Source organism: Sphaeramia orbicularis, chromosome 3 (genome assembly GCF_902148855.1).
Source record: "Sphaeramia orbicularis chromosome 3, fSphaOr1.1, whole genome shotgun sequence".
Taxonomy (NCBI): domain Eukaryota; kingdom Metazoa; phylum Chordata; class Actinopteri; order Kurtiformes; family Apogonidae; genus Sphaeramia; species Sphaeramia orbicularis.
The window spans coordinates 17,280,878-17,304,319 of record NC_043959.1 but is presented as its reverse complement, the minus strand read 5'-3'; the positions used below and the strand labels follow the sequence as shown (position 1 = coordinate 17,304,319).

Here is a 23,442-nt window from a genome sequence, read left to right as displayed (position 1 = left end):
GTCAATAAATATTAGCATCAATAAAAGCCAATAGTTCATGTTGATCATATTAGAAAATACAGTGATTTAAATAATTATATCTGAGGTTCCTTTAACCATCAAACACTTTATTTTAAGCATTTTGGTGACTTTTTATGCCCAACTTTGGACCTTTTGTGTATTTTTGTGGTTTACAGTGGAAAATGAAAAATGAAACACAAGTTCACCTTTAATGTGCTTGTAATATTTTTTCCCTTCAATGATTCACTTTAAGTGTTACGATAAATGATAGCATATTAACCCATAAAGACCCAGTGCTACTTTTCTGTGTATGTTAACCCTTTAATGGCCCTTGTATCATATATGATACATACCCTATAAAGGTGCACAGATACTTCAATAATTGCTAATCTAAGTTATTTTCTGCTTTTTTTCAATTACTTTAATTTTTTTCTTATTTTGAACTCAAATTTTTCCATTATTTTTTATACAGATTTGTTTTATTTTGTACTAGAATTTCTGACTCGTTTTATGTAGATTTTATTTTTTGTACTGGGAATTTTCAGTCATTTTCTAAAGATGTTATTTTTTGTACTAAATTTTTCCAATCATTATACATTTTTTTTTTATTTTATACTGAAACTTTTCAGTTTTTTTAATAGATTTTTTTTTTTTAATTTTGTACAAAAAATTTTGAGTCTTTTTTTTTTATTTTGTACTAAAACACTTTTCAATCATTTGTTTTTATAAATTTCTTTTTTATTTTGTAATAAACTTTTTCAATCATTTCATAAAGATTTTATTATTTTATACTGGAATTTTTAAATCATTTTTTACAGATTTTTTTTTTATTTTGTACTAAAATTTAGCAATTTTTTTTTACAGATTTATTTTGTTTTGTACTAAAATTTGAACAGAAATTGTTATTTATTATTTTGTACTGGAATTTTTCAATCATTTTATAAAGATTTATTTTTTTAAACTAAATTTTTAAAATCCTTTTAAAAATTTTTTTTGTTCTATACTAAATTTTTGTTTGTTTTGTTTTTGAGAGTTTTTTTTAATTAGGTACTAATATTTTTCAACCATTTTACAAAGATTTTATTATTTTATACTGGAATGTTTTCATCATTTTACAGATATTTTTCATTTTGTACTAAAATGTTCAATCATTTCTTACAGATTTTTATATATACATATGATATAGTAAAATTTGTACAGAAAAAAATACTTCTGACAATTTGAAATCTGTATTCTTGAATGTTGAAATTGTACTCAGAGTGTTCATGTACAGGAGAACATTCTTTTTCTAGACTGAAACGTATAAAAATCATCTTCGTATCCCAATGGTAAATCATAGTTTGAACTGTCTTTGACTTCCATTCATAGAATGACATCCTGAAGACCATTGACTTCCATTCAATAACAATTCCTGTAGTATTTGTGGGAGGGGCTTCAGTACACTGCTTTGCCCGAGGGCCCATAACGCTGTTAACACGGCCCTAAATGATGCACCTTCACTTTTCACATAACGGTTAAAGAAACATCTGATTACATGACAGGAAACAGTAAAATCAACTGTTCATTCTCTGCAGGTGCTCAGACGTCCACAAACATGCACTTAAATAAATCTAAAATCACTGATATGTCCAGATGATACCCCCCCCCTTCAGCCAATAGAACCAGGGTGGGCTCTGACTCATGCACATCTGCAACAGTTTGAAACATGAATGACTGGAACCAAAAAAAGGTGTGCATTGTTAAAAAAAAAAAAAAAAAAAACTCAACAGCAATTATAGATGGAAAAAGTGAAAAACTAAAAATACACCTTGACCTTTAATGTCTGACTCTAATGTATTGGTTTTATTCCAGTCCACATTGAAAACATAAGTGTTGTTGTACTATTTTGTTGTAAATAATTGCAGAAATGTTTTGTTTTGTTTTGTTTTTTTCAGTTCGGCTTCATTTCATATGTAAATACACGTCCATTCTTAGTATTCAGGCCTGAAAAACACCTGGTACAAGGTAGTTTAAGATGAATAATGAGGTGAATGTTTGGATTAAGAATGTGATTTAACCCATAAAGACCCAGAGCTACTTTTATGTCAGTGCACAAATGAATTTTTCTTACTTTTCTTGATGATTTATCTCCAGTTATTATAATATTATCCTCTGTTTGTTTGTGTTTTTAGATGAAAATCAGGTATTTCCTTATATTTAATTCACTGATAATGTAGATGTTTAATAAGCTCAGAATAAAGTTAGAATAGAATAGAATAGAATAGAATAGAATAGAATAGAATAGAATAGAATAGAATAGAATAGAATGTCCTTTATTGTCATTCTACTAAATGTACAGTGATATTGGAGAACTTCTCCTTTTTCAGTGCAAACAGATAATTATAGTTAAAATATAAGGTGCAAAATATATACAAGGTAAAGTTCTATAAGACAGTGCAGTTAACTCTATATACAAATATGAAGAAAAAAGGAGAAAAGGTGAGAATGTAAAAAATACTAAAATGTATTGCACAGGATGGTTGGATATTTACAGAATAATTATAAAACAAAGGGTGATTAATACTCACAGATAAATACATATTACATGTGATTATTATTCCCAGAAAGATTGTGTTGTACAGGATGTATGAATATTGAGGTAGTATGTATAAGTATAAAGTTGAGGGTTATTCTATCAGAAACAGATAAAACTGAATAAACAGTGTCTTTTTCTGTAAATTCTGTCATTAACTGAACATAAACCCAGTGTGTCCATCCACTGTCATTGATCCGACTCCATGGGTTTTACTGGTGAATCACTGTTTTTAGTTTTTACTCATTTTGCTCATTTTATTGCTTATTTGCTCTATGTTATTTATTTTTTTTGTAAATTTCCTCATCTACTTTTGTTTATTTTGTTAATCTTATTTATTTTACTTTTTACTTTTTTTGCTCATGGTCTTGCCCCCCTGTTTAGTATTTTTTTGTTTGTTTTGTTTTTTTCAATGTAGTTCAGTTTGTGGCTCATTTTGTTAATGTTACTTGTTATTTTGTTGATTTATTATTAATTTTTGTTCCTTTCATTTAATACATTGGCTGTTTTGTTCATTTGGTTGCTTAGTTTTTTTTTGTTTTTTGTTGTTGTTTTTTTTTACTTTATTTTAGTGCATTTTTTGCTTTTTTTTTTTTACCACATTATTTGTTATTTTGCAGGGTTTCTTTTTTTTTTTTTTTTTTTTTTTTTTTTGTTCATTTTATCCACTGTCATTGATCCAACTCCATGGGTTTTACTGGTCAATCAATGTTGTAGAAGATGATGGTGTTTCCGCGGTAACTACGGAGCCTCTGAACATCCAAATGGGTCATATCTGATGACCATGAAAAGATGAAGAACTGTATTTTACACCAATTATTGACATGGATTGATAGGATTAGTGGATCAAGAGGTATGAAACAGTTTAGATCAGTAGATGGTTTTGGTTAAAGGTGGACGTTTGGGTCTTCATGGGTTAAGATGACAGGATCAGCTGGAGCCTGTAAAACAAGGCTGTCCAACTCATTTTAGTTCAAAATGATCTGAAGAGGACCGGACCAGTAAAATAACAGTGGAAAAAAGTAAAATGAAATAATAATGATGACTGGCAGATGAGGAAGGACGCCTTAAGTCAGGGGTGACTAACTCATTTTAGTTCAGGTTCCACATTCAGTCATATTTGATCTGAACTGGGCTGGACCAGTAAAATAATAACATAATAACTTATAAATAATGGCTTTTTTTTTTTTTTAGTGCAAAAACATAACATTCAATTATGATAATGTTTATATTTACAAACTATCCAAACAAAAAAAGCTGTAAATTATCTGGAAAAAAAAGAAGAAATATCTTAAGAAAAATAAGTGCAATTTTAACAATATTATCCTTAAACTTATCATTTATACGATATAGATCAGATCTACAAAGACATTAAACATTTAGTAACAGGCAGAATATTGTTAAAATTGCACTATATTTTCTATAGACACTTCAGATTGTTGATATTTCTTCAGGTTATTCACATTTTATTTTCAAAAGATAGTTTGTTAATGTAGATATTGTCATTATTTAGTGGTTTGTTTGTTTGTTTATTTGTTTTTTGCACTAAAACACAGAACATTTTGTTTTCATTATTTATAGGCACAATATGATTTTTTTTCTTTTTTTTCTCACTTAAAACCAAGAAGAAAATTTGGAGTTGACATTATTTATAATTTATGATGTTATTATATTTTACTTGAGATCACAGTTGGTCTGAATGTGGAACCTGAACTAAAACATGTTTAACACCTTTGACCTTGAAATATCCTCAGTGTAATTTTATGCACTTTTCAAATCCATCCCAGGGGTCGGATTGGACCCTTAGACGGGGCGGTTTTGGCCCACGGACCACATGTTTGACAGCCCTGGTTTAAGTGAAGGTTTTTTCCACCTTCCAGTTGTGTGAGCGCCCCCTATTGGAATCCAAGGAATGACATACACACAAATATATGTTGAAGTAAAGGAGACAGAAAAAAAACACATCAACCAACAACAGCATCTGATAAAACAAGCTCTTTTATTATAATAATTCAGATTTTTGGTATTTTATATTTATATATATTTATATATACTTATTTATATATTTATATATAGGCTTTTTTTTTTTACAATTGAGACTTTGAAACATTGGTTTAACATCATAGATTATAAAAAAAAGAAAAAAAAAAAACACCAACAAAAGTGCTTCCTTTTCCCTCGCTGACTGGAATCATTTTCAACAAACTATTCCTAAACAGAGCCGATCAGCCAGAGGTCAAAGGTCATCTCAGAGGATCAGAAGGCACTGTGTGTATGTGATGATTCAACAGCGGAAAAGAAGAAGAAGAAGAAGAAGAAGAAGGAAACACATTGCATAGAAACCCTTTTCACATTTTGTTTTTGTTTTTTTTCTCAAATCGGTTTAAATCCAGACACAGAGCGAGGCGTGTTGTTTTTTTTTTCTTTTTTTCTTTTCAGATCAGTACCCATGTGCCCAACAACACTGTGCTTCATTTAAAAGACAAATAGTGCATATGAGAAAGCTGCTTTACCGTCCCCGTCCTCAGAAAACCACGTATCACCACGTCTGCAGAGTTTTCTACAAAGATGTCACACGATTTCCACCGTGAACTAAAAACAACTGGATTATTATTATTATGACATAAATACACATAATACACTTTGCATGTTGGTATGTGACAGGGTGACAGTGTGGAGATACGTGGTTTTCACTGAACGGCAACATAATGAAGCAGGTACCACAGTATCAATTCCAGTCTTTTTTCTTTGTCGGTTGACTTTGGCATTAAAGCGCTCCCTCAGATGTGGGGCTGGGCAATCAGTCCAATATTCTAATTTACAGACCTTCAATTCTACTTTTCTGTTACAACTTTTCAGAAACTAAGAACTTGTTTGATTTTCAGTGGGTGGGTGAATCAGTTTTGGTGTCATCATTCACACATTTTCAAATATTTTAGAAACTCTACAAGAAAAAAAAATGCTCTGGAGGAAAAAATACATGAAAATCGAAGCAACTGGAAGGTCACGATATCCTCCTGAGACGCAGGAAAGTACACGTTTGGCCTTTTTTTTTTACATTTAATAATGGCCTTTATTGGAATTAACACAATGCAACAGTTTTTTCAGATGCATTTTTAACCCTTAAAGACCCAAACAACCACTGGAGACTCAAATCATCTACTGATCTAAACTGTTTAACACCTGTTGATCCACTAATCCTATCAATCCATGTCAATAATTGGTGTAAAATACAGTTCTTCATCTTTTCATGGTCATCAGATTTGACCCATTTGGACATTCAGAGGCTCCGTAGTTACCATGGAAACCCCGTCATCTTCTACAACACTGATTCACCAGTAAAACCCATGGAGTTGGATCAATTACAGTGGATGGAGATGCTTATTTTTATGCTGAATAAATGAGAGATTTTACTGGAAAAGTCACTTTTTCTTCAGTTTTCTCTGTTTTTAATACAATAACTCTCAAATGTAATACCAGAATTACGATTAAAATATATGATTTGTACATTAAATATAGGAAAATACCTGATTTTGACTCAAAAAGTGCAAAAATGCAAAAGGTAATATTGTAATAAATTGTAATAAATCACTTAAGAAAAGTTAAATAGAAAGAAAAAATCATTTGGGAACTGCCACAAAAGTTGCACCGGGTCTTTATGGGTTAAAATTTTTATGGAATGTCCTTTTTTTTTTTTTTTTTTTTCTCAATAAAGCTGTGAAACTCTTGTCACACAGGACAAAAATGCATCACTGGGTCTCAGGAGGATATGGAGATATTCAGTTATCAGTGAGTGAAACATCAAATCTGACCACAGATCAGGAGCTGAAATACTTGGGTGTTTTTATTCAGGATTTTTTTTTTTTTCTTTCTGTCTAATTCAACATTTTGTCCACTTGTATGAACATAATGTACCTTTTTTTTCATCATGACAAAACACTAAAAAATGAAAACCTTATGGATATGTTGCCCACATCAGTTCTATGTGAACCCAAGCACACCAGAGTGGGACCAGAGCCCCGGACCACATGTGGAGAAACCGAAAAAAAGGACCACAAAGTCATGCATTATCATCTCTGCAGAAGAAAGTCATAATAATACATAAACATACAGCCTGCAAGCAGTGTGCACTTTGCATTTCATAGCTCTATAAACAATTTCTAGTTCATCAGGAGATGATATGGAGGTGGTATAAAACAAAGAAATGAAGGAAACATGCACAACAGGCTGGTTTTGGATCATCCCACCATGCCCTACCTTAGCTGCACTGATATGTGAGTCGAGTGTGTTCATGTCACACAGTCTGTACGGGAGAAAGGCACAAAACAACCAGTCCTGTTGTTGTGGATGTGCACATGAGCTTATCGGCTTTTGCACAAAACAGTTCAAAGGCACATGAACACTGCAAAAAAAAAACTCAATTGTCTCAACCAGTTATTTTCATTCGTTTTAACTTAAGTCTCAGAACAAGTGGAGAAAAGGATCCAGGGCTGAGATGAACTGGTCTGTTTCCAGTCAGAAGGAACCTGCTGCAGAGGTGGACGTGTCACTGACATTCGCTTCTAAAAGTAAGTGGAAGTGTCTCACCTCCTTGGCTGAAGAGTTGTCTTAGTTTAAGAAACAGAGACAAACTGGAGCCAGTATGACAGTGTGTTCTTCCAGGTGTTGGCTTTGTCAGTCCAGTAACAGAATGCTCAGGTCACATCAGCTGCCTCAGCCTCCTCAGCTCAGTCTGTCCACATGAACACATGCACAACTGTCCGGGTCAATAAATCCAGCAGTACCAGTTCACCTCTCGGGCTGGTTCCGGTCCGGTCCGGTCCGGTCCGGTCCAGCGGCTGCAGGAGTCTCTCAGCTGCCCATGGGTTTGAAGGATCCGTCCGGCAGCTGCCTGAAGATGCCCCGTAACGTGTCCAGCTCCCGGGTCAGGTGCTCCACCCTCCGCCTCAGTCTCTCGTTGTCCGTGGTGAGCTCCACCACCTTCTGCTGCGTCTCCATGTTGCGCATCTTGGCCTTGTCCCTGCTTTTACGCACGGCCACGTTGTTGCGCTCGCGCCTCAGCCGGTATTCCGGGCTGCTCTTGTCAACGTGCTTCTTGTTTTTCCCGCCCCCCCTCGGGTGCTCCAGGATCTTCATGCCGCCTTGCTGCGCGTGCTGGTGCGGATGCTGGTGGTGGTGCTGGTGCGGACTCGGCACCGGGGTCGGCGGTGGGGTCGGGTGACCCGGCTGCAGATGCATGGTCGTCTGCGCGCAATGCGCAATCTGGTACTGAAGGTGCGGCATCTGCTGCTGCTGCTGCTGCTGAGGATGCTGGGGATGCTGGGGGTACTGCTGGGGGTGCGGGTGGTGGTAGGTGGGGGGCATGCCCGGGTTCATGTCCTCGTCGTCCCGGGGCTCCTGCTTAATGGCCACCGGCCGGATGCGCGGCGGGTTGTGCTCGTACATGGGGTCCAGCTTAGAGTCCATGTAGTTGGACATGTAGAGCTGCTGGGGCCCGGGGGGGCACTGCAGGGACTCATAGTCTCCGTTCATGATCTTGAGTTTGTCCTGCCGGGAGCTGTGGTGGAACAGGTCGGCCAAGAAGTCGTCGTTGAACGCCGACGGGTCTATGTACGCGCTCAGGTCGATGGAGGTCTCGTTATCTCCGATGTCGCCGCCGAGGTCTGCCGGGTCTCTGTAGCCGGAGGGGGGCTGCTGGCCGTGGGTCAGGCTGCTCATCAGGGGTCGGGGCGCGACCTCGTACAGATTTGAGAGCTCCATGGAGAATCTAAACCCGGGCAAGCATGGCGAGGAGCTCCGGGAATCCAGCTTTGGGTGGCACGGGTCCTGTGTCGAGTCCTCCGGTCAGAGGAACTTTACAAAGCCTGAAAATGTTCTGAAGTTCGACTGGAACGAACTGTGTGTGTGTGTGTGTGTGTGTGTATGTGTGTGTGTGTGTGTTCAGAGCAGAGGGAAGCGGTTTGAAGCAGCAGGACGGCGGTGTGAGTCCTCCTGCTCAGTAAACTGTGAGCTGTCAAACTGCGGTTATATAGCAGGGGGAGTGGGCGGAGGCGCACACACACACACACACACACACACACACACACACACACGGTCTTAGATTGAATTCACTCACTCACTATCGCTGCACGGAACCATGTTTCAGACTCAAACTAAAGGAAATGTTCATTAAATCGTTTTAAACGTTATTATGTGTGAACCCCACTGGGGAAACCACGTGACCAAACAACACGATAATCAGTCTAATAAACTGAAGGAGCACTTGTCAGATCAAAAACTGCACACATTTACGCACAATAACATCTGCTTTTCCCAAATTATGCATCAGATTAGAAGTGGTGGGTCGGTGCGCTCCTGCACAGCTCTGCGTCTGGAACGAGTCGCGCCGGGCGCATGCAGTGCGCAGCGAGGTGCGCCAAATGCTCTGTGCACCAAGTTAAACATTGGTGCTGAACATATATGTTTCATTTAAAGGCTGTTGTTCGTCCCAGTCCGACAGTAGATTTAGATTTCTAAGGTCTGGGGTCATGTCGGAGCGGCTGTGAGCGGCATTTATCAAAGTGTTTTAGAATACAGGCAGGTTATTCCATTTATGACGGCGCATATAAACCTGGACCAAGTGAATGTGGTGTGGACTCTTTATTGGGTTCATGTCATGTCTGGGATGCAGTTAAACTCTTTTCTGCAGAGTCCTGGTTCAGTCTGCAGATGATCCACATGTAACTGGACTGAGGATCAGTTTCAGCTCTATACATTGCTAAAATAATGCAATAATAATAAACAAAGGTTGATTAAATATTAAAATACACCATTATAGGCTTAATTGGTTGATTCTTCTTGTGTCATTTTTATAAAAAGCAAAAAAAAAGTGAAGTTTTTTTTATGCATCCATCATATTTTTGTTCATGTTTTGTGCCAAACTGTGGGATTTCTGTCAGGTTGCCAGCGTCATATATAAAACCTATTTGATGAACTTTGTCTTTTCCTGCTCTCACATATGTCTTGAACCTGCTTGGACGTGTTTACTGGTGCACACTTCCCTGTCAGCAGCAAACACAGGCGCGCGGTGCACATATGGGGGAGGGGGTCCGCGCAAGGGGGAGCAGAGGTAAGAAGGTTCACATCAGGGCTGCGGGGTTATTCAGGATAAAACTCAGTGTGTGCGTCCAAACAGGCACGACTGTGGAGAGGCGACACAGAACTGCGGACTGGAGCGCCCTCTGTTGGTGCAAAAACACGATAGGCCACTGTAGACCAGTCATATGAGTTCAGGTTCCACATCCAGACCAGTATGAGCTGAAGTGGGTCAGACCAGGAAAATAAAAGAAGTAAAATTACATTATGAAAGTGTTTACATCTATAAAATATCCTTTATTATTTTTTTTTTTTTTTAAATGTGAAGAACAGGAACAACCACGAACAACCTGAGGGGAAACATTCATCCAATTTAACCCTTAAAGACCCAAACATCCACCACCGACCACAACGATCTACTGAAGTAAACTGTTGACCCACTAATCCTATCAATACATGTCAGTAAGAAATAATTGGTGTAAAATGCAGTTTGACCTAAATTATTCCTGGATAAAATGTAGAAAAACTTGTAAAGTGAGAATAAAATGAGCAAAATACTTGAAAAACAAGAAAAAGATGAACTTAAAACCCTTGAAATATGGCATAAAAGTGAACAAATACTTCTAAAATGAGGCGAAAATGAGCAAAATACTTGAAAAACAGAAATAATTCATCATTTCATAACACCCAGAACCCTGTGTTTTTCTGTTAACCCTCAAAATCTAAAACCATCTACTGATCTAAACGGTTTCATACCTGTTCATCCACTAATCCTATCAATACATGTCAATAAGAAATAATTGGTGTTAAATGTAGTTTTACCTTAATTATTCCTGGATAAAATGTACAAAAACTTGTAAAGTGAGAATAAAATGAGCTAAATACTTGAAAAATAAGAAAAACGTTAACCCAAACCTTTAAAATATGGCAGAAAAGTGAAAAAATACTTCTGAAATGAGGAGAAAATGAGCAAAATACTTGATAAATGATGAGAATTCATCATTTCATAATATCCAGAACCCTGTATTTATTCTGTTAACCCTCAAAAACTAAAACCATCTACTGATCTAAACTGTTTCATACCTGTTGATCCACTAATCCTATCAATCCGTGTCAATAATTGGTGTAGAATACAGTTCTTCATCTTTTCATGGTCATCAGATATGACCCATTTGGATGTTCAGAGGCTCCGTAGTTACAATGGAAACACTGTCATCATCAGCATAAAAAGGTACTTTTATTAATTAATGATATATTTTGCCAAGATCCCTACTTAGACTGTTGCCCCCGCGACCCGGCCCCGGATAAGCGGCAGAAAATGGATGGATGGATATTTTGCCACAAGTCACCTTTTCTTCAGTTTTCTATGTTTTTATAAAATGACCTTTGAATTTACTCTGAGCTTTAATGAACATCTACATGATCAGTGAATTAAATACATGAAAATTATCTGATTTTCATTGTAAAATGCAAAATGCAGAGAATAATATTATAATTGGTCATAAATCACTGAGAAAAGGTTCAATGTAGAGAAGACTGTATCTGGAAGATCCAACAAAAACAGCTCTTCAAGGGTTAAATTAGTCTTGGTGTTGTGAAGACGCACAATGATGCAAAATAAACACAATAGATAATTAACATGAAATGCATTAAAATTTAAGCCTGTTTGAAAAATAACAAACCATATGAGGAGTTACCATAGAAACACCGTCATCTTCTACAACATTGATTCACCAGTAAAACCCATGGAGTTGGATCAATGACAGTGGATGGACACACTGGGTTTATGTTCAGTTAATGACACATTTTACCGAAAGTCACTTTTTCTGCAGTTTTCTCTGTTTTGATAGAATAATTGTCAATTTTAATCTGAACTTTTGTGAACGTTTTCATGGTCAGTAAATTAAATGCAGGAAAATAGCAGATTTATACTCATAAGATGCAAAATACTGTGGATAATATGATAATAAATGGTGATAAATCACTTAAGAAAGGTTAGCTACAGAAAAAATTAATTTGGGAACTGACTCAAAAGTAGCGCTGGGTCTTTATGGGATAATTGTGGACCAGTAAAATAATAGCATATAAATAATAATGATAACTCTATATTTTTCTCTTTTTTTAGTGCAAAAAAAGTAAATTTAATTATGAAAAAATTTACGTTTACAAAAAAATGTGAATAGCCTGAACAACCATGAGGTTCCTGAAATTTGTTCAACCAAAAAGTGCTTTTTTTTTTTCTTTCTTTCTTTTTTTTTTTAAACAATATTCTGCCTCAGTATATCATTTCCATGTGTCCATTATAACTTACAGATCGCAATGGATCTACAAATGCACAAAATATTTGAGAAATTTATGAAACATGATCACAATTAACAGAAAAAAATAACCAGAAAACAACAAATGTAAACAAAGAAAGAATGACAAGAACAAAAATGTACAAAAATGAACGCAATTTTGAGAAACATAAACAAAATGAACAGAAATAAACAAGAAATAATCATTTTTAAAAAAGCCAACAAATATGATCAAATTAAGAAAAAACAAAACATGTACGAAAATTAAGAAAATTCCCACGGGCCAGACTGGACCCTTTGGTGGGCTGGTTTTGGTCCACGGGTCATATTTTTGACACCCCTGTTATACATGATGACAACCTCACTTTTTTCCCTCTGGTTTAGTGCAAAAACATAACATTGAATTATGGAAATATTTACATTTACAAACTGTCCAAATTAAAAACACGTGAATAACCTTTCTCAAGCTAAAAAGTGCAATTTTTATTTATTTATTTATTTTTTACAATATTCTACTTCAGTTTATCATTTCCACATGTCCAGTATAACTTACAAATCACAGTGGATCCACAAATGCACAAAACATTCAGTAATTTTGAGAAATTTATGATACGTGATCACAATTAACAGAAAAAAATAACCAGAAAACAACAAATGTAAACGAAATAAAGAATGACAAGAACAAAAACGTACAAAAATGAGAAACATGAATAAAATGAACAGAAATAAACAAGAAATAATAATAACAAAAGCCAACAAATATGATCAAATTAAGAAAAAAAGAAAAAAACATGCACAAAAATTAACAAAAATTCCCAACCTGTTATACATAATGACCAATCGGACTGGTCCGACTGAATGATGGGTAGTGGACAATTACACATGTTGAATCGGCCGAAAAGTCTAGAGACGGCGTTAACGACGGCCGATCACAGAGAACACACCAAACAGACTCATGTCACCGACCTCAGCAGACTGACTGACGATGGCCGACAGCCGAAAATCAGGTTGGTGTGTCTTCGCCTTAAAGGTTATCATATTATTATTTTACTTGAGATCACAATTGGTCTGAATGTGGAACCTGAACTAAAATGATTTCAACATCCTTGGCTGTTAACATCTAAAGTGTAATTTTTGCACTTTACAAATTCATCCCGTGGGTTGGATTAAATAAACCCTTTGACCGGCCGGTTTTGGCCCACAGGCCGCATGTTTGACACCCCTGCTGTAGATACAGACAGAGGTCATTATTTCTCAGCCTTCTGCTTAATTTGGATCATACTCCTTCATTTTGAAGCTTAAACCCATGTGGTTTTATATTAATTTGATCTATTTTGTAATCCTTGTTGCCTTTTTTTTTTTTAATTTCGTGCAATTTCCTGCAAACCTTGTGAAATTCCCCTTTTCCCTCTTCGTATTGTTCTATCAACTGCTCCCTCCATCTGTTTTCATATCTTAAAAATATGACATAAAGTGCAGTCATATGGACAATACAGCACGCTTACTGACAGATATTTGTAAGAATTAGGTTTGTAATGTGGTGATGTAGTGTTCTTTTTTGGATGTATTTATATTTAACTTGAATAAAGTATTAAAGCTTCAGTAAATGGAAAAACTCAAGTAGATCTCAGAGGCATATATTTTACTTTTCCATTAAATTTAAGAGATAGTCAGATTAATTGGTTATATTCTAATTTTTTTTAATTTATTTGTTAATTTAGCAGGGACAGTACACATTAATGAACATTTCGGTAAATGTGCCAGTTTTATCAAAAAAGCTATTTTTCAACTGGTTTGGCTGAGACATGAAATTATTATATTATTGGGAGAATTTGGCTCTGATAAACCAATAACTAATGTCAGATGTTCTACATTACATGGAACTGTTCACTTTGAGGAGAAATAACAGCTCAAGAAAATTAAAAACAATCCACCTCACCTACATTAACACGATTTTCTTTATATGAATAAATCAGTTCCACATTCATTCATAAATGTGTTTTTTAATGTTCAGTGTCACAGACGTATTTACTGAATGGTTTAGTCCTTCAGGTATTCATTGTGACTTGTGTTCAGTTCAACAGAAGTGCAGGTTCTAGTCCAGAAAAAAGAAATAGGATAATGTCAGTCAATCAGCCTTGACTATATTACCTTTTAAAACCCACTGTCGTTTGTCTGATATTTTCCAACATCTTTCCCTTTCAGACCTCAGTTTTCCATCCTCCTCCTGTTCACTTATTTCTCCAAATGAACTGACTGTCAGTGAATAAAATGTAGTCTGTAGGGGTGTGAATCTCCAATACAAGACGATCCGATACATATCTCGATACATGGGGTAAGAACGGTACATTTTAAAAGGGGGTGGTTCGGTTCAATTCGATTCAGTAGAATTTTGATACGACATGATTCAATTAGAAGGAGTACGATGCCATCTGATGGCCTGTTGAAAACAGACGGTCACCTGTGTCCCCATGTCGTCTTAACAAGTGAGCATGCAGATTTGTCGTACTACCGGTGTACTTTAGCTAGTGCTGCCTCGATAAGTCGACTTAGTCAACATAATCGACCATTGAAATTAGTCGACGGCAATTTTTGTAGTCAATGAGTTGTTTTGCTATTGACCGCCTATTTATTTGTGGCCATGGCAACCCATTGGCACCTACAGTATCTCAGAGCCTTAAGGTCCCCCCCCCCCCCCCCCCCCGGCCCCGAGTTTGTGGATCCTTGTGCACCCATTCTTCCCCTCCCTTCCTGTCCGCGGACTGGTGCACACCTGTTCTTCCCCTCCCTCTACCATTTTTTTTTTTTTTATGAGTCATTTAGATTAGTCGACTAACCGAAAAATTTGTCAAAAGATTAATCATTAGAAAATTAGTCGTTAGTGGCAGCACTAACTTTAGAGCAGTTTTACACTCTGCATATGACAATGCTTTTATCCAGTGCTCCATTCTTCATGTAAAATCTGAACTTTTTCCACACTTTGGACTTTAAACTTTTCGGCGCATTGTAAACAGTTTCAGCCACTGGAGTCACACGGGACTGCTGAGGGTGATGGTTGCCTAGAACTTTACTCCCAACAACATCTCCTAATTTTCATGTCCATTCCTCAGTTGTAGCCCATATTTTGTGTTAAAATGATGTGTAAAGTATAGCACAATAAAGGTCAACTGCTAAGGCGTATCTATTTAGAATTTATTTTCTCCCCTCATGGCAGCTACTTCGAAGAGTAGAACAGCTAAGCAATAAATAAACTGTGCTAGCATGGCTAGTGGTGTTACATCCCAGACCGGATCCAACACTGCTACCGACATCCCCAGCCCCACAAGAGATGCTGTAACGAGACTTCAAGGGACAATGTAGCAGATGGCACAGGTCAGCAGTATACACAAGAGGATGTTTCCAGCTTTAAATGAGTGATATTTGTCTTTTTTAATGGAATTCTTCCTTTTCCCACATTTCCCTGTGGTCTCCATAAACTGTAAATGCTCTGCTTGGGTCTGAATTCTTCATTCATTCAACTCCACAGGTCCATCTTCAACCCTATTTCTGAGTAATGACACCAGAAAGCTGGTTTGGAGCACTGACCCTTTAAATGCATATGAGCCACTTCAGGCCCCGCCCCCTCCAGGTTATTGGCTGTGCTGCTCTGTCCTGTTCAACCGACAACTGAACATTTTAGGTAATGGGCTCCAAGTTTGGACATATTTTCAGTCTGGACTACAACCGCTGCTGCTGACAAACAATTATGGGAAAATACTAGAGAAATGTTCGTCTGAAGTCTGGACCTTATATGTGCAAATGTGGAGACGGAACTAGTTATAGATGGAACTAATTAAGAAGGAATTAAAACAGGTTGGAGAAATCCACTGGATTTTGGCCGGAATGAATATAAAGATGGTTTTGCAGCAGCTGGAGGGTTCACATTCAAACTGTATGAACTATTAGGGTCCAAATACACAAAGAAATGAAGCACAGACTGAGAAAAGTGAGTTTAGATAAATAATATTTTTTTTAATGGATTTTTAACAGCATAACATGTACATTTTTGCTGTCATTCTTAGTCCCTACCCCCAACTTAAAGATAAACATCATATATATATATATATATATATGTATATAAACAGAAGGCACATAGTATTTACACAAATTCCAGATGTGAAAATATAGCAAAAGAAAAAATAAATAACATTAAAGGAAATAAAATACATACAATTCCTCCAGTTGTCTAGGTGATTAGTGGTGATTTGGTTTTAAAGTCATGATAAAGTAGTACAGCAGGTCTGATGAAAGATCAGAACACAAAAATGGAATATAAATGACACTGACATTTGTTAAATAATCATTCACAGTCTGGGTCTGAGCTCTGGTTTCATCATTTCCTTTCCAAAATGATGGTTTAAATGGTGCTGCGTCACCATCAGTACGTTCTGTACCTTTAATGTTTGTATAAGGCTTTGATTTGGCGTCCTGTCAGTATCAACCACTAATGATTCAGAAGGAAGGCATGAGCATGTTGACCTTTAACCCCTTTGTCTGATACTTTCGCAAACACATTGTGCAGCATGTTAATAGTGCACAGATTCTGTTAGCATAGCATGACTATACATGCAAAGAATTACAACCATCCATCAGACCATCAAACACATTCTGAACAATCTAACGCTCACCGCGACGTCGAATAAATCAAAAAACAACCGAAGACACACACAAACCTTTAAGTTTATTGCATATAATTAAAAACAAAATAACTATAACTACAGCCACAATCCCAGAAAGGTTTGGATGTGTAAAATCTAAATAAAAACAGAATGCAATGATTTACAAATCTCAAACCCATATTTTATTCATAATAAAGTACAGAAAACATTAGTGCTTTAACTCATAGATAGATAGATAGATAGATAGATAGATAGATAGATAGATAGATAGATAGACACCTATATATGTGTGTGTATGTATGTTTGTGTGTATATATATATATATATATATATATATATATATATATATATGTGTGTATATATATATATATATATATATATATATATATATATATATATATATATATATATATAATCACAGGATAAGCGTTATAATGAAGTGACAGCAGTACTCATAATAGTAGTCATAACAGTATAAGTAATAACTATTATGAGTAATATGAGTAAAAAAAAAAAATTGACAATGACAACAAACAAACCAAAACATTGCACACTGGATACAATAAATAATATTGCACAACTTAAATTATTATCCTCTGCATTTTGCATTTTCATTGAAAATAAGGCAATTTTCCACCAGTTAACGTACTATGTAGATGCCGAGCTCAGTGTAAATTCAAAGATTATTCCATTAAAATTAGAAAAATATAATTACCTGAACATAAAAACATTAAATGGTTTGTTAAACTCCATGGGTTTTACAGATGAGTCAGAATTACAAAAGATGATAGTGTTTTTACGTTCACTATGGAGTCTGTGAACGTCCAAACCAGTCTGATCTGATGAAACTGCGAACATATTGATAGGATTAGTGGATCAAACACTTCAAATCAGTGGCTGTTTTGGTGTTTAAGGGTTCATATGTTGACTCTTTAATAACTGTGGTTTTGAGTCTACTTCCTGCTTTCAATGTGTATGCATTTTCTTGAAACTGCTTCACTTGTTGTAGCTGTTACAGTTCAGTTAGAATCAATTTGAGTAGCATTACTTGAATAAATATGTGAATTTGATCATGGAATTGCCAGTCCTTCTAGAATAGGTGTAATTACTGTGAATTTCTGTGTTATTGAATCAGTCAGAGGTGAAGTCATGCGTGTATGAACTCATCTGACCAACATCGTATTACATAAACACAACCGAAAGCCAACAGCCGTCTCCCATTCGTTACCTCAGCTGTCGATCATTTTGTGCATTGCATCACTCTATTGCTTTCTAACACATCATTGGCCAATTTCTCGCTAGGCTTCCACCTTCTTATCTCTGATTGGCTGATCGTGGACATTGCCGTACATGGTAAAAGAGATTTCGCAATCCGCTCCTCTCCATGTTCCAAACAAAAACACACAGAGCTCACACAGACGGAATTAAACTCTAACTTTCTACGATAACTTGTCGACTTTGACGGATGGTTGACGTCTTCGTTGCTTAGTGGAGGTAAGCTGCTTCTAAAACTCATTCTGGTTCCGAAAAAAGAGCGAACAGTTAGGTGAGGACTTGTTAGCACTAGAGGCTAACTAGCTGGCTAGCTGCCCGGCTAAACGCCTTGTACACAGGCTTGGAATGAGAAAGTGAAAATGTCGCAATGGTCGTGTGTAGAGGCAAACTACTAATATTCCCAAGCGTGAATTAAAGTGTGATAGCCTAACATGTAGCCGGGAGTTAGTAAATCGCCTCTGAGAAGCCTTAGCCCTGAGAAAAAGTTGTTAAAAGTATTACGAAATACACACTCCACAGATTGTCGCGACTTACACGGATTTGTCAAACTTGTCGCGGTGTTTGTCGTGTTTTTTTATTTTAGTCCACTCGTTTTAAAGCCACCGTAAAACTGGGATTTTTTTTTTTTTTTTTTTTTTGCTTAGTCCCGCATGACTCCGGAGTTCCCCTCTTTGAGCACAAAGAGAGCCGATGGTGATGATGCAACAGCAGGCAACAGTCGGAGCTCTGCTGGTTTTCACCCGGAGCGCTTTTCCCTGCGCACAGCTGACTGGCTGCATGGCAACGCGCCGACCAATCAGAGCAGCGCTGCTAATTGGCCGTACAGATTAAATAGTCCCACCAATTAACATGAGAAATGAGTACTGCTGTTCTGAGATAACAAGGTTGAGGTGGTGGTGGTTGTTTCTAAGCAGCAGCAGTGAAGATAGGAACCTGTGAGTGTGTGATTGATGGATTGGGGTCATCTGTGGATCTGCAGCCTCACTGCAGATGTTCAAGCACTGTTTGTGTTCCTACGCAGCTTTAAATTATATTAAAAAAAAAAAAAAAAAAAACCTCTATGTATTACTGCGCAATTCAACAGATGACAGTCACTTTTCGGAAATATGACTTGTAATTTTTACCAGCACTGATGGTTGTTTCTTCATTGCCTCTTGGGTTTGAGCCACAATCCAAACAAAAAATTGTCATTTGAAACAAATTCGATCACTTATTTATTACTATAGTCAAAAAATTTTTTATATTTGGTCATGTTATATGTTGCTTTCTATTGTAATGCAGTCTTTATCTTGTTAAACCATCATAATGTAAGAGTAAGGAGCAAGATTAACAATGAAATTCATTTCCTGACTGGAAAATATTCCTTTCATCCATCCACATAATGTCATGACTGGGAAGTAAACATCTATCCAAGTTGCGATTGTCACCTCATAGAAGTATGATGGACAAAGATTCAGACATAAAACCAAGTCAGATGAGAATGTGTGTTGATGTAGACTGTAGATCCACTGTGAAACGCCAAACCGCAGTTATTTTCAGCCCTGTCATTTTCTGTTAGTAGAGGTCTCATGATTCAGTTCAGTTCTGATTCATGGGTCAGTGATTCTTGATGCACCTCCATGTACATTATGTATGTCAACCTGAATTTTCAATGTCGCTGTACATGATTGTTTTTCCTCACATTATAAACCTGGTTGGGTAAATCTGAACTCCTTTTATATTCAGAAAGTGCTTTCAAAAATCATACTACATCAAATGCATCTTTTCAGTTCTGGTGTCAGTGTGATGCATAACAATGTGGAAACATGAAAAAACCCACAACATAAATACCTTTGTCCTGCATTTTACATAAAGATATGAAGACTGACCTGCATCACAACTAATTTCAAACACAATGTCTGCATAGTGATGGAAATCTAGATAATATTCATTATGTTAATATGAGAATAATCATCTGTTTTGAAAAGTTTGACATTTTAATGATTTAATCTGTTTTGTGTCTAAATTACAGTCAGTTGTTTCTAGTAGGTCTGTACTCCAATATTTTCAACACTGATAGCAGGTGTCTGGACTTGGATTTAGATTTAAAGAATTGTGAGATGATCAAGTGGCCCCTTCACCCCCCACCCCTAACTGGATGTTCACAACCAGGGTATCAATCAATCAAATTGTATTTACATAGCGTCACATCATAACAAAAGTTATCTCACATGGATGCACAGCAAACTGAACTATAACTGTTAATAAGTAAAACAGCTGGTTCTGGTGTAATTACCAATAACGAGAACAAATGTCCATAACTGTTAATACTACTACTAAAAATACTACCAGTGGATATACTACTACAGCAGCTGTTAGTACCAATAATGGAAACCTCTACCATCTGTGGAATTATATAATAAACATGTGTCCATGTTTTGAGATCTTGTCATTTTGTCTCCAAATGCAGACTGATCTTAATAAATGGCGTTTTATGTCACGCCAGTTCTTATGGCATTTGGTGTGTTATACCTATGCATGTTCGACTTTTCACATGTTACTCAACACCATTTGATCGTGTGTCAATTTACAACAAAATCTCCGGTTCACATAACCCTAAACCCTAACCCTCAGTGTGTGGTATTTGATGCATCGATTCAGGATGGACCGGGCTAATAACAGCGTGAATGTACACACGAAAAGTTTATAATGTGTACAGATTACACGCTAATTAAACATGGTGTATATATTTATGCGAGTCATGATATCACGTTGCTAAATGAAATATATATTTATAATCTCCCTCCAGGTTCTGTGGCTGAATTGTTCCAGACTCCCTCTGCCTGTTACCATTTTCATCTCGACACCAGAGGGGACTCGGGTCAGATTGTCTCTTGCAGGCAACGCCTCCAAATGAGCCGGCCGTCGCAGGCGAAACTAACTACAACTGATCACAACGGCGTGAGCGTCATCCAGAGCCAGGCCCACGCCACCGCTTCCTCCTCATCTCTGCCGGCAGCAGTAGCTGGTCTGCAGCAGGTTCCACAGCTCGTACCCGCCAACCCATCAGCCGGAGGCGGTAAGGCCGCCCCACCCAGCAAAATGAAGAAGCCCCAAGCAGACAAGGACAGCGACGAGTACCGCCAGCGGCGCGAACGCAATAATTTGGCGGTGAAGAAGAGCCGAATGCGCAGCAAGCAGAAGGCGATGGACACGCAGCAGCGCGTCAACGAGCTGAAGGAGGAGAACGAGCGGCTGGAGGCCAAGATCAAACTGCTGAGCAAAGAGCTGAGCGTGCTCAAAGACCTGTTCCTGGAGCACGCCCACAACCTGGCTGACAATGTCCAGCCACCGACAGGAGCAGAAGGCTCCAGCCCCGCCTCCAACAATGCCGCCAACGGCCAGTGAAGGCATCACGACTACAGGGACTGATATTTAGGAGCGTTTGCCCGCTGCAGCTTTTCTGGAAGCTTCTGTCACTTCGGAAATATGGCCTCACATCATGTTCACTGCTTTACTCATTATTTAAATTTTTATTCCATCCTTTAAAAACCCCAAATGTCACAACAAGGCTCCCTGCACACCCCTGGAAATGATCTGCAGAGAATTTAGAATTCAACCAGGTCGAAAGAAGCTGAAATTAATCAGACAGTTTGGAAAAGTCTTTAACATTTATAGAAATCCAATATGAAATCTGTAAATGTTTTACACATTGACTATTTGAAATCGACACGCTGTCCCTCAATTATGAATACATGATCCCACTGTCAAAGCATTTTTTTCTTCATATTTATTTCATTTTCTTACTTTCGTGTCAGTCACTCATTCGTTTATTCAGATTTCTGGAAATCTTTTTGGACTTGGACAAAACGGGACCCGTTCTCCAACTAAAGGGACTCATGTCATGTGAGATGCCAAAAGAGTTAACAGTCAGGTATTTTTGTTTTGTTTTGTTTTTTAACTGATGGATTTCAAATGGCCGTCAGGCAGGGATGTGAGGATTTGGAATATCCTCCAAAACTGAGTTGTCCAGTGAGGAATTCACACAAAGTGACTTAAAAGAAACTGAAACTGCACCAGCAGCATCTCTAGGAACCAGAACACATCGGCTGCATTTACTTTTCAAACCTTTTCAGTCCAGAGTCTGGCAGACGGATGCCAAATACGTCACTTCTCGTCTGTTGGACATAAAGGCTGACTACGTCACTGCTCCGCCTCGGCAGCAGGATGAAGATGTAAAATCTTACATTTCCCTTTTTTTAGGATGTGTATTTTCTTCTGTTGTTTTTGAAAATGTCGAGTTAAAAAACCTGATTTGAGAATTTTAAGTAAATTCACTACATGTTGATGTTAAAGGATAATTCTGCTTCTAACAGGCTGGGCGCTTTGACAGGTTCAGACATTGAACATTTAACTGTAAGTGTCAGTAGAAACACTGAACAGTATGATTATGTAACTCACTCTGCAGAGATGAACACAAACTAACTTTAACACCACGCGTGTTTCAAACAGAATGTCCTTTAACTGGTGCTTTTATGCACAGAATGGATCGTGTTGGAGTTGACTTTAACTGTTTGTTTGTTTGTTTAAATGGAGTCAGTCATGTGTTTTCTGTGAGTGGATGGAGGTGGAGTTTGGTAACCAGGGTCGTCTGGTTCATGTACACGTCAACTCACTGTCGCTGTAGAGACTCTAGAACAACTGAGAACCTGAAAACCTGGACCTGTTTATGTCCATGAGGCTCCAACTCATCATTATTCACTGAAAGGTTTCCATCCCAGTGTTCTGAGACGATAAGGTCTCGTACAGTCTGAGGTCACATGTCTCAGGTTTCTTTTAAAGTGGGAGGAACGTGGAGAACCAGGTATTTACCAGGAAATCCAAAGTGTGCTCTGAGCATCTGGTTACCAACCCGGTTCATTGGGTGCAGGTAGAAAAGGCAGCAGTGAAGAGGTTTAGAACGTTCCACTGTAGACTGAGACACTTCCATGACTGGTACAACTCAGGAAAAATGAAAACATGACTGGTTTTTAGTCCAACGGCCGAAGGGTCCCATGGACTGTTTGTCCGTCCGTAAACAGTTTTTCAAGAATCTCTTCTCTGAAACTGTCTGTTAGAATGACTTGATATTTGTTATGGAACATCTTTGGGGTAAGGTCTACCAAGTTCATTCAAAGAATTGGGAAATATTGATTTTTTTCAATTTTTTATGAAATTTTGAAATTTAAAAAATCCCCATTGGTTTATAATGGGACACATTTCAAAGTGCTGTAACTTGAAAACAGTTGAAGATATTGATATAATTACTATTGTCAGTAGATATGAAGTCACATATTGGCTTTCATTTGGTGTCATGACCTTTGACCCTTAGTGACCTTAAAAGGTCAAAGGAATGTCAGTGTCTTTAAATATGCCATTGGACAACAGGACCCTTGGTCCTGTTTTTTACTATTTATAGACGTGTGTTTTGAGTAAAACAACCGCATGTTAATTTTTAACCATCATATCACTCACTATTGACGTTTGTGTAGAAGTCGGTATGTGGTGGAATAACCCTGATTTTCTGTGTCAGTTTCAGTCTTTGATG

The 23,442-nt window shown here is 37.2% G+C and overlaps 2 protein-coding genes across 2 annotated transcripts; one reads left to right on the top strand and one right to left on the bottom strand.

The window, feature by feature from the left end:
- Nucleotides 1–6,251: 6,251 nt before the first annotated feature.
- Nucleotides 6,252–8,584, bottom strand: cebpa (CCAAT enhancer binding protein alpha). The gene has a single exon (XM_030162259.1). It carries the CDS (start codon nt 8,330–8,332, stop codon nt 7,424–7,426), a length of 909 nt encoding a protein of 302 aa, XP_030018119.1. The 5' UTR covers nt 8,333–8,584; the 3' UTR covers nt 6,252–7,423.
- Nucleotides 8,585–17,937: 9,353 nt separating this feature from the next.
- On the top strand, nt 17,938–22,315 carry cebpg (CCAAT enhancer binding protein gamma). The gene is made up of 2 exons (XM_030162341.1): nt 17,938–18,095; nt 20,665–22,315. Exon 2 carries the CDS (start codon nt 20,769–20,771, stop codon nt 21,261–21,263), a length of 495 nt encoding a protein of 164 aa, XP_030018201.1. The 5' UTR covers nt 17,938–18,095; nt 20,665–20,768; the 3' UTR covers nt 21,264–22,315.
- The last annotated feature ends 1,127 nt before the right edge of the window (nt 22,316–23,442 follow it).